We start from the raw sequence: 13016 nt of genomic DNA on the forward strand, positions 1-13016 counted from the left end.
AGAGTTTGAAATGTTAATAAAACCAGTGATTTTCTTGCTGCTGTTGAGGCACTGCTATTATTTCGAACACAACTGTAATCACGTTCTACCAGAAATCCCGAAATACAAGTATGAATCTGAAAATGAGCATTATTTTGGATCTTTACTGTTCCATGGGTTATAATCTGTCTGTTCAACTTCTCAAACTAGGATCCTGGTAGGAACTACTACACTGACCAGAATAGTATTCATACTTGTACATTTAACCCTCAAAACAACAACCTGGGCTGTTTTAATGATTATCACCATTATTCTGATCCAATAATACCTTGGTTCACATTGTTGCATAAAAGGACTGAAGGAACAGTGACATGTACCCAGAATCCTGAGAATAATGCCAAACCTATTGCACTGAGCCATTTTCGAGACAGATACTGGGCAGCACACAGCAGACTGGCACACAGGGAAAAGAATGGAAACAATGGCATAATCAGATCGTTCATAGGGAAACTGGCACAAAAAAATAAGCTGTAACTGCATCAACTTTATAAGGAGATAAGAACATCTAGAGGATGTTTGGGCTTATTATGGAGCCAGTGTTTAATAAAAGTGCCACGGGTTACCTTGGGTACACCTTAGAACTTTAGGAAAAACTTTCAAACACATAACCAAGTAGCAGTGTCCATTGCCCAGTACCTTTTGGAAGGAGTTCCGAAAATGTTGAAATATTCTTTAAAAAAAATGTAAACACACAATTCCATTACAAGTTTCACAGCCTACAACTTAAACTTCTACATGCCTGAGATTATTTGTCTTAAACAAGTATATTGTTTTGATGTATGGATCACTTGTTGCTGTTGTTGGAAAGCCTTGTGTGGATGAGTTATATCCTGTAGAAACATATCGCATTTCATAAAAAGATTTTTTATTAAATGTCTGAGTATGTGTGTGTGATATGGACAAAATGAGATAGATGGACATTTTTAATGACCAAATAACTGTGAAAAGGATTGTAAGCAGATGTGATTTATTAACGTGGGCCGATACCCAAATCCCCTTCATTTATCTGGCTTTCCTGCCCGTCAAGCAGGAATGCCTGGCTTTAATTTTTTCTTGATAAGACTATTTTAAAACTTTATCATTGAACATCTTTCCCAGTGTTTCCAAATTATAAAGCCATGGTTTTTGGTTGTCTGGCTATAATTAAATGGCAACGTTAATATCCACAGGCCGACAAAAATGAAAAATTACAGTACTAGAAATGAATCTTCTCACTACTGGGCCTTTTTAAACATCTAAAATCAGCATCCGACTTCTTGTAGCAGACTAATGAGCAGCCTGGGGAACTGGAGATGAAGCTCAGTCACTCTCACTGTGACACCCACCTAATCTCTGTGTCATTTCTTTTCTCAAAGACAATTATTCAGCATGTTGAGGCACATTTACAAAAGTCGAAGCCTATGGCACAATGACCTTTGTTTTGAAATTTTGCATATTGTGGTAAGAGAACTAGCGTATAAAGCCATGTCCTCCTTCTCCTCTTTTTCTCCTGATATGAGAGCCCGGCATTCATGTGCTTGAGTGCCTCAAACACATGAAGAGACACATGCTTCTCTTCCTAATTCAGCTGCAAAGCGCCTCTCAGTTTAAGTGTTTTGTTTGTGTGCGGAGAATGACAAGTTAGAAGAGTGAAACGCTACTTGATGGATTACTCCTGTTTTTGCTTCAACAAGTGAGACAGCACTGATTTCTGAGCCTGATGTGGAGGCACTGATTACTAAATATAACAGGGTACTCATCTGTTTATTTCACTTATATGCAACGCTAAATAAAACGTACAGTATGGAATTTCCAGCCGCTACGGGTCTCTCAATCTGAACTAATGAATGTAAACACAGAGTTTTGATGACTTTGTCATATCCAGACAGAAGTCTCTTAGCGCTGGGGAGTGAAGCAGACGGACCTGGGTGCGCTAGCTGGCTGACTTAGCATTAGAGTAGTCTACTACCCGGACAGCTGATGAAACATGGCACATGCACTGGTGGGTTTGCCCAGCGGTGTTAACCTTTGTCAAAACAATCATACTAAAAATAACTTTTAACTATAATGTTGTTGTTGGAACCAAATAATGTTACGGTACGGTTTAGCCACCAAGCATTAGCATGAGCCACACTTTAGCTAGCTCACTGTAGTAAGCTGTAATCGATAATGAAATGTCATATCGATAAACCAGGTCTCTATTGTATCACTGTGTTAAGACGTGGCATGTAATCAATGAAAAAATGATGCCGTGTGACAGAGAAAGTTCTGTGTTTCTACTACTGAGTATACACGTATAACATTGTGTGATTTACAATTACGCTCTAACGTGGTTTTCGGGTTTTTGATGTGTTTTGCTGGAAGTCAGAGCAACTAGAAGGGTCAAAGGTTATATGAAGCCACTGACCAAATGACACTTAACACTTTACAATTTAAATTACAGATTTCTCTGGGATGGAACCTTGTTGGAAACATTTGGGACAGCATAAGTACACTAAACTAAAAAACATTTATCACATAAGTATAATCATTAGACAATTTAATGCAGAAATATTCCATACGGTATAATATCTTTAAATAAAAATATGAGCTACGCTTGTGAAAGTATTCAGACCCCTTGAACTTCAACAGAACTTTGAGACTATCACAGAGCAGGTGCATTTATACAGCGACTTGATCACACACAGGTGGATTCTATTTATCACCATCAGTCATTTAGGACAACATTGGATCCTTCAGAGAACCTCGCTGAACTTCTGGAGTGAGTTTGCTGCACTGAAAGTAAAGGGGCCGAACAATTTTGCATGCATCACTTTTTAGTTTTTTATTTGCTAAAAAAGTTTAAAATATCCAATAGATTTCGTTCCACTTCACAATTGTGTCCCACTTATTGGTGATTCTTCACAAAAAATAAAAATGTTATATCTTTATGTTTAAAGCCTAAAATGTGTCAAAAGGTTGAAAAGTTCAAGGGGGCCGAATACTTTCGCAAGGCACTGTATATAAGCCATCAGTATCTTAAAAACGTTTATCATCCGAGTACCACTGTTTCTACATGAGTTCTTACTTTCAGGTGTGTAGCTCTCTTAAATGCCTTGTTACAGAGAGTGCAGACGTGGCAGCGGTCCTTGCCGTGAGCTTGGCGACAGTGCCGTCGCAGGGTGTTGGCATTCTGGCACACCTGATTACAGTAGTAACACTGGTTGCGATTATCAGCCTCCGTCTGGCCATCCTTGCCACCCTTATGGCCATTGTCAGTCATCTGGATCGCATCACAACATATTCACAATTACTCACAAAAGCTCACACCTACAGTACACCAGCATTGTAAAAATAAAATGTTCCATTCTTTTTTAGCATAGCGTATTTATGCTTACAGCAGTGTTAGTTGTTAAAAGTCTGGTTTTATCAACAACAACTAAATTAAAGTCCTAAACTCATGTTGCGTATTTCCATTTTAAAACTTTTTGAGTTTGATGAATGTGTTCTGTTATATCTTCCAGGCAGCCCCTGATTACCATTCATTTTAGTGATACAAACCACTGGTAAACAGTTATTTGCTTAAAATAGGTAATCAATCCCAGATTATTGTGCTGCCATTTTAAGCATTTGCTTAATTCATCAATGTAAAACTGCCTCCACTCGATATTTTAAATAGCACATATTACACATAAAACAAACACACTCACGTTGTATCCATTGTCAGATGCTCCGTTGGAAGATTGGGAATGGTGGCTGACCAGTATAACCTGCTGGCCTGAGCTGGCCGGCTGCCCCGGGTCGTTCAGCACTGCAGGGAACGTCGGACCCTAAATATTAAAAGATACTCTGATAAGGCAGCTGAAAAACAACATGTCTGCTTTGATCATCACACATGCTTAATGACATCACAGATGTTTCTGTTCTTAAAGCAGACAATGTTACAAAATATATTTTAAGGCAAGCCTTCTTTTTTTCTTTTTACCTGTGTATTGAGGTTTAGAGTGACACCATCCAGCATACCCTGAGCATCTGCCAGTGTTAGTGTAACGCTGTCATCGCTGGCCACGCCTCCTGGTGACATCGCTAGGCTCTGGGATGCAGCTGTGTGTGACAGGGTGGTGCTAGTTGGCATGCTGGAGACTGACAGGGGAGAGAAAGACAAAGTTAGGATTTACAAGTTTTTAAGACATTTCAACAACAGCCAGAGCTGCATTCATTTTGTAGCAAATGTAGTAGAGTGTATACAAACTGTATTTAAATGGGGACCATTATGTCCTTTGACTATAATACAGTTCAAATAGCCCAACTATGCATGAGGGATCTACAGGAAATGATGCAGCAAGAAGCTATTGAGCTACTGTTATTAAGTTATTGTAATTTTATGACATTAATAAATAGCCTTACTGTCTAATTGCCACTCTCTTACAGATGTATAAAAGCTGTAATGAGTTACTGCCAATGCCAAAGTAACATTTTCTACTGCTGCTGTTTCACAAGAAAAGCATTTAACTGGCTTGTATTGTGAAGCAGCTGCATTTTGACAGCTGATCAGTTTGAACTATAGCAGGGAGTAATTAAACAAAGGGCACAGTTACATGAAAGGCTGCTCAAATAGTGTGTGTTGTTCCAGGATTCTGGGATCTGTAGTATTAAACAACACTTGCTGTTACTACTTGTGTACCCAAATCAATCAAAACATATGGAGAGCAAATATCCACCTCCAACGCTGCACTGAAATGGTTTTCTGTGGTAACAGGCCTGAATGTGAGTTGAACTTTGGAGCAGTGGATGCAGTACATGGATTGTTGTGATGACCGCAAAGTGTGTGCCTGTATTTGTTGAAGTGAAAGCCAAAGCCCTTTTGGTGCTTTTCAGCCTGACTAAAAATAATAACGTCATATTCATTAGTTTGGTCAGGTAACACCAGATGATATTCCTTTTTTTTTTTTTAAGGCCAACACAGGCCCTTCACAGTTTTATCAGTCAAAGCATTTTAACATACAGAGTGACAGAAATGCTTCAGTCTAATCAAGAAAAGCAGAGACGCTCTGGTGACTCTGTGAAGCAGTGGGAATATTTTCCACTTGAGTTGAGAGGGGAGGGTAATGAAGAGAGAGATGAGACTAAAAATTGGATTAAGCTTCTAGGTGACAAGCAAGGCAGTAAACAGAACAATCAGGAAGCAAACTCTGCCAAAACAAATCATATTTGCTCACTTCACAGCACACAAGCCCTTTACTCTCTTATCACACATACACAATTAAAAGTGACAATATATCACTTATAGAGTTATTAAACCAAAATGCACAGCCTCTTGATAGATGCATGTACAGTAAATGTACATTTGCAGTTTATTTTATTTTCTAGCACTAAAGATGAAATGCAAAATAGATCCCAGGTCAGATTTAAGCCAAGATGTAGATCAGGGTGTGTCCTTTCTAGGCTTGAATGCCTACAAGTGATTATAACTTCTCTTTTATGTGATGATGTTTCTGAGCTAGAACCATAGTGCAATTTATCAAATTTTGCAATTTGTTGGTCAGTTTGTCTGCTTGACAATCCCATTTTGCAACTAAATTGAAGTGATATGAACAAACAGAGATTTTTAGATAAAACAGATGTTAACAAAGTTTCCTTTTGGTAATATAATTTGAAATTGGGAAAAATTTGAAGTTGGAAAAAAAGGTTATAAATTGCAATTTATCGCAATAATATTGTATCTTGCCATAAGTATTGTGATGATATCGTATCATGAAGCTCCAATAGGGGTGGGAATCACCAGACGCCTCCTGATACGACATCATCACGATACTTATGCCAGGAGACAATATTGCGATTTTAAACATATTGCAATAGATTTTTTTAAATGTATTACCATTTTTCAACACATTTTTTACCAATTTTAAATGATGTCCCCAAAAGGAAACTTTGTCAATATCTGTTTTATCTAAAAAGATACATTTATCCGTTTGTTAATCTCACTTCAATTTCATTGCTGCAAAATGGGATTGTCAAGCAGACAGATTGTGTGTAGCAAGCACATACATATTTAAGACCCACATTGGTTCTTAATTAAAAAGAGTCAGCAGAAAACAAACGGTCAGCTAGACAGGTTGTCACTAAAGGCTGTGACACGCTAACCCGATATTTGGCCGTCGGACAGTCTGGCGAGGTCGGTGACTCGAGTCTGTCTCTGGTGTGTTCGGTGTTGTCGCCCATAGGAGAGGCCATCGTCCTTCATTTTGTCCGACCTGACGGGCTCGGTCAGAAGGCACTGCTGGCAGTCGGACTCAAATGACCAGTCTGATTGGTAGAGTGCTAATCCGGAAATGACGAGCGGAATGAGCGTGATGAGAGTCTCTCTCATTTCGGTGAACTATTTTCGTATAAATATGAGAGTTGTTATAGAGACCTATTATGTCTTGTTGCTTTGGTGAGTTTGAAGGCACTTTTTGACCAACTCGGGGAGACTGATCAGCCCAAATGCCTGTTCTGCCGAGGGTCCGCCGACTGGTTGGTGTGTCAGGGGCTTAACTCTAACAAAGATAGCGTTAATAAACTAGCTAGCTAAAACTGTTGTTGGCAAAAACTGTTAGCTAGCTTAATCTGATCAAATCTGCTAGAAAAGTAATCCAAGACAACAAAATTTAAAGTTGCCGGCTAGAACTGAAAAGCCTGTTTTTCTTCACTTCACTGTATGACATATTTGGGTGGTGATGATGCACTGGGTATGCATGCCTTTGGTGTGGGAGATCTGGGTTCAATTCCCACTGGAATACATGAACAAATGTGTCCCTGAGCAAGACACTTAACCCCTAGTCCAGGCGTGCAACCTCTGACATACAGTATATTGCAATTGTAAGTCGCTTTGTATAAAAACATTAGCTAAATTAAATGTAATGTAAATGACTACACATTTTCAGTGGTAAACCTGCAACTGTAAACAGCATATGTGACATATGCGAGAAGGAAAAGCTCATTTAACATTTAACATGTTATAACTTGTCTGGTATTCTTTCTATTTGAAAGCGACAGATTACTACTGTTGTGGTGATCTCTACTCTTTACTCTTTACAAAAAAGGCTTTGGGTTGAATCACATTTATAGAGAGAGAGCTCAGTCCGTAAACCAATGGGATCCATTGCTTTTGAAACCACCAAGAGCAGAGACTTGGCCTACGCAGTGGCACGTTCTTTACGTGTCGGCAATAATTGCAATGGCTCACTAGTCGGACTATCACCAGACCAAACTCAACCTTTTAAGATTGAACATTGGTCTGGGGAGTTTTCTCTGTATTTTCTACCACTCAAGAGGCATGATCAATGGACATAGATCAAACGACTCTGTATGTTATTGGATAGTCCTTCAACCAATCAGACCAATGATCTGGGTGACGTAGCAGCAAGAGCGTCAGCATTTACAGGGTAACACTTTGGTGGCCGCCATGTTGAATGTAGACAAAAAGCTGCTTGGTCGCTTCTCTATCTCCATCTGGTTGAACTCTCAAATAGCGCCAGGTGTATAAGCCAATTTGTGATTGGTTCCTGCAAATTTGTAATGGATGCAGGACAGATAAATGCACAGGTTTCCAGCCTGAGCTGCAGGGCAAAATCAAATCGCCGGCAGATCGGGCTGGGTCATACACAAGCATCTCCCACTTGGTGTGCGTACTCTTTTCATAAATTTAATCAGTTCTGCCCAGTGGACTATTGTGGTGATATCTGTGCAACAGCCAGCTGGATATCTGCTGCTTCGTTGTCAAACTCTTGGCTTAAAGTGGTAGCCCAGAGTCAAGTGCTGTTATGAGTGAGAGGATGCTGTCACCAATGATGACTTGATGCAGGTCTAAGATCGCTTTTATGTGCATTTATAACACTCACAGAGTAAAGTTGTGTGGAACAAAGTTGACAGAAAAAGAGGGGTGGTTTATTAGTAACCATGAATTTCTGAAAGGGATGTTAATGATTACCCGTTTAACCAACAATAATCATTTTGACCGATTACCCACGGAAGCCATGAAAACAAAAACAAGAATTTGTCTTACAAAGGTACACTATACTATTCTAAGGGAAGGGAGTTCAGCAGGTGGTAATTAAATTCAGGTTAAACTTTATTACTATACTCCTGGGAGTAGCAGGAGACCAATCCTAACCTGTCATTCCAGTGTTGGCGTGACTCTGAGGTAGGAGGTGTTCATTGGTGATAGTCAGGGTTGCACTGGTGGGTTGGCTATTGAGTGGCGATGCAAGCCGGATGCTGCCGTTCATCTCAGCACCATTAGTGTGGTTATGCTGGGGGAGCAGATCCTGACCTGCAGCAGTATGGGGAAAAAAGTCCAGAATTCAAGATATTAGCTTTTATTTTTCACAGTCAATCACACTTCGAGCTCTTTTTTCATATCCATTTGAGGAAGAAAAGTGATTTTGTCAGGCATGGCAAGTTATACACCAATTTGGATTAGCTGAGAGTGACTACAAAAATCATGTCAGACATTTTTGCTTGGAACTCATGCACCGGGATCCGTCTTCAATTCTTTAAAAAAAAATTTTTTAATAGAGCTTTATTAAAGTACAAGTTTTTTTACAAGTACAACAGTAGGCTACATATCATACAAAAGACAAAAAGACAAAAGATGCTAAAGTAATTAATAACAATAACAATCTTAACTAAAGAACAGACCAGTGCAAAATTGGTGCATCTAGTGACAAACCATGCAGCGTCTCGTCTTATATAACTTACATACTGTATGAGAACAATATTTACACAATACATACACAATACATATTATAATTTGTATCAGTTTCTTGTGTTTCTCTGGTAGAATATCATCTATAACACAGTACATTACAGATTTATATGAAAGGTCCACATTTACACTACTACATCTACTTTTAACCTGTCCCAGACACCTTTTGCTCTCTAGCCATCAAGAGATGCTGTTGAGTCTCGTCATCGTTGCATTAAATCATTGGACATTTATGTTGTTGTTACATAGCAACTCCAAGACACACCAGCTCTGACAGAAAGTCTGTTTAAGGACACCAGCCATCTCACATCTCGAATGCTCTCAGAAAGGTTTTTATATATTATTTTTATTCTTTGTAGGGTAGGTGTTTGCTTTAGGTGTTTATAATTTATATACACACCATATTTATAATCTTTTTTTTAAAAGGCCATTCAAGTTTATCTGAAGGTTATCATATTCATACATAAAATCACCATAAATGAGGTTGTATTGTGGCTCGCCCTCTCCTTTTCCTCCACTTTTTGACCCAGAATGCATTCCTGGTGATGACTGCTGACACATTTTTGATTTAATATATAGTCTTAATTCCCATGTCTACTGCCCCTAACCCACCATATTCTTGCTGCTTTTATATATAATAAAATATAATATATAATTTATATATAATATATAATAATATAATAATTTTTAATATAATAGTTCTTTTCCCCTGCCTTTAATGCAGAGAGAGACATGGAACTGAATGTCTTGGTGCAACTACCAGAGAACCAAAAACAAAAAACAAAGAAGCTTTGTATAACGATAGTTGGCTATTGCCTTAGTCTAAAGGATTTGGATCACAATACAGTAAATATGTCAAATTGCTGTAAGAAAAGGCATTCCAAGCTGTACCCAGATCTCTCTTGACTCAAAAGGAGATACAGGCACAACTTACTGTGGATACGTGTATAGGAAAAACAATGGTTTGTGAAGAGAATGTATCACCCCTAACCTGAGCCTCTTCAAATAAATCTAAGGGCTGAGTTATTGTTGTTTTTCCCTGAGTGAGGAAATCAAGTGATGTGTTACTGATCCTAGAAGGGATTTTTATTTCATCTGTTGATGTGTTATTGATAGTCTGCTTCTGCACTTGTGAACAGACAAGGTAACTGTCTACAGTATCCAGCTATGTACTTCTATGTTGTTGTTTTTATGGACCTTCATTGTAGAGTGGTCCATACCTGATATGGTGAGAGTGATCTCCTGAGTGTTTCCTGCTGCAGTGCTGGAACCGGATGCTGAGGCCTGGGCCTGGACCTGGGCGAGGGCTTGAGACAGGCTGGAATTGTTGATGGTCAGCGTGATCTCCTGACCATTGGTGCCTCCGGTTACCAGCCCAGAGCTGCTTATGACATGGCTGAGGTCCTGAGAACCTGCAGAATCCACAGGGAAGCATTGATCACTTATTCAGCTCATAGCCTCGCGTTACCAGTTCCTCCTCCACAGCGCTGCAGAGGAGGGTCTGGCTAGTATACACAGCATTCCTGGATGGGAGAAAAACTTTATTGGAATTTCTTTAAACCAATCACAATTGTCCTGGCAGGTGCCAGACGTAGCAACGGTGCCACTGCAAAATAGCCTTGGGAAGGAGCTTGTTTTGGTGGAAAATGTGTACGTTCAAAAGTTGTTTTAGTCGTGCAACAGAAAATATAGATTGGACAGATGGAGCAGTTACCCATAGTCCTCAGAAATCAACCGGAGTTTAGTGCATTCTAAATGCAACACAAAGACAGGGGAAGGTAAAAATGAAGGACACCCAACAATCCCGGAAATGAAACTCCGTCAATATAGACTATTCAGCTCATGACAGAGAGTGTCTGTTTTTTTCTTCCCCGAGGCCGCCACACATACCTGTAGCATCCTGCTCAGAGAGGCTGACCTGAGCAGGTGTCAAGGCAGAGGGCTGCAGGGCCAGGCTGGTCAGCGGGTGGATGACCACGTTGGCGGACACCGAGGGGTCGGTGGTGGACATTAGCTGGCCACCAGAGTGGGAGACGAGGCCAGTGTCAACGCTCAGGGGTTGAGAGAGGAGACCGCCTTGTTGTAAGGTCTGCTGGAATAGCGCGTGGTCAATCTGGAAGAGAAAGCACAACTTCTGATGAAAGAGGAAAGGTGATGTTGAGGAGGAAAAGGAGAGGGAGACTTGTGGGAATGTATGACTGAAGTCTATGCATGGTTGCTTTTTGAAGAAGAAAAAAAGTTTCAGTTTCAATGAGGAAAATTCCACACTTGATACTTTAACTTTTCGACTCAAATCTGTGATCTAAAATACATTGCAAGAATTAAGATGAAGATTTAGTTTGGTCTACATACTTTCTCCTAATGTCTGACATTTTTTGGAAGGCTGGTTCTAATCTATTCTAGCAGGTAATGTGTAACGTTTCTGAAAAGTAAACTTGTTATGAGCTTTGATGGAGGATATGAAAAAAAACAGTATCTGAAATATAAAGAAAAATATTGGATTAATTACAGACAGTAACATTAATCTGGCAAGATTCTGGTTTGCAGAACCAAAACCTTTCCGTCTTATAAAGTATTTATTTCTACAAATACCATGGGCGTTTCTCAATATGTGTTCTTCTATGGACTTGTGTTCTTGTGTTCTTGTGAAACGTCATGTTTGGTGGCCAAAGTACTGACCCAATACACAAGTTAGCATTTCGCCAAGAACGCTTAAAGTCCGTAAAATCCCCCGGCGGGCGAGCTTGCTACGCCAGCCGGGGATGACTCTCGCGAGCCGGTCAGTCAGCTCACAGACCCCTCTGCCCCACATTTAGACAGACCCCTCTGCCCCACATTTAGACAGACCCCTCTGGCCCCACATTTAGACAGACCACTGCAGCAGCAACAATGGAATGTGAAGGCCAGGTCCACAATTGTAAGATATTTAAAACTATTTTTACCGCTGTTGTTATAGGATATATCCCCTCCTCCTCTATCCTCCTCCTGGCTCTCCTCACTCGCAGGCTCCTCTTCTGCTTCTCGGTAAAGTATACCGACGGCAGTGGCTAACGTTACCCAGTCCATCTATAATTTTGATACCTATTTTAACGTTTCTTTTCTGATTTCAATTAAAAGTGAATCCCGAAATATGTAACAAGGTTTTCTTCTTGCCGTTGTGTCGTTATTTATACAGTTATTGGCCCGTGATACTTAATAGCACGTTAGATGAAAACGTAACAAAACAACGAGGCGATGTGAAAGTTGATCGTCCTTGCTTTATTATGAATACACACATCAAAGCTAACTATAAAGTGGCAGCCCCTCTATGCTGGGGGTGTTGCGCAATAACAGGAAGAACGCTTTGTCTCAAAACTGTCAACAGTGTTTTGTGTGCTTCTGAACTCGCGAGTACAGTCTTCCAGGTACAGCTAGCAAGTACGGTCTCCCCAAGAACACAAGTCCGTTCTTTGCTTACTTGGTATTGAGAAACGTAAGTATGAACCATTTAATTTTTTTTTTAAAGAGAGCATGTCTTTTTAAAATGCTTTAAGCAAAAACAATTATTAATATTGAAAATAATGTATTTAATGTTTAGGATATTTATACATTATGTATGATAATAATGATATAATGGTAACATTATGCTTAAAAATACTTTATACAAAACACATATGCTATAGTTTGTGTCTCTCTAAATAAATAAATATTACTCTCTATGGCTCATTAACCAATAAACAGCACTGCAGTGAACTACAGTGGATCTGGTTTCTAACATATTAATGCTATTTTTAGATTGGTGGTTTTGTCAGCACATACTCTCATATGTTTGGGTCTTGAGACTTATGTATTTTTTTTGTATTTTATTTTAGGAAGAAAACTGATGACGAAGAGATTACTGCTCCTGATTGCTCTTCCATGTGATGCTCCTAAGATATTTGAATTCTTTTAATAAAAAAATACGCGGCAGAGCACAGGCTCAATTTTCTCAAAAATCTCAGTACACACCATTCACTAAAAACTTGATTCATCATAACCAACAGAAACAAAAAAGGCTCAAATGAATTAAAATGTAACCTGTAGTGTGATGTTGTTGATGTTGCTGGTGTCGATGCCAGAGATCTGGACGTTGGGGCACACCAGGCTGGCAGGCGTCAACTGCAGGTGGATGCCGTCCAGCGTGGTCAGGCCATCTGGGAGAGACACAGTCAGGTCTCCTGCAGCTGCAACACACACACACACACACACACACACACACACACACACACACACACACACACACACACACACA

At 39.7% G+C, this 13016-nt stretch overlaps 1 protein-coding gene across 2 annotated transcripts in view; it reads right to left on the minus strand.

Moving 5' to 3' along the window:
• Positions 1–13016, minus strand: part of LOC117945707 (zinc finger protein 236-like) — a 53651-nt gene that overhangs the window by 6939 nt on the left and 33696 nt on the right. For both annotated transcript variants that reach the window (XM_034873348.1, XM_034873347.1), the window contains exons 23-29: positions 12803–12948; positions 10637–10859; positions 9967–10158; positions 8153–8311; positions 3983–4140; positions 3708–3827; positions 3086–3280 (exon numbers count right to left, since the gene is read on the minus strand). In XM_034873348.1, coding sequence (XP_034729239.1) covers positions 3086–3280; positions 3708–3827; positions 3983–4140; positions 8153–8311; positions 9967–10158; positions 10637–10859; positions 12803–12948 — 1193 coding nt within the window. The remainder of the gene's footprint in view (positions 1–3085; positions 3281–3707; positions 3828–3982; positions 4141–8152; positions 8312–9966; positions 10159–10636; positions 10860–12802; positions 12949–13016) is intronic.

Source organism: Etheostoma cragini, chromosome 6 (assembly GCF_013103735.1).
Source record: "Etheostoma cragini isolate CJK2018 chromosome 6, CSU_Ecrag_1.0, whole genome shotgun sequence".
Lineage (NCBI taxonomy): Eukaryota > Metazoa > Chordata > Actinopteri > Perciformes > Percidae > Etheostoma > Etheostoma cragini.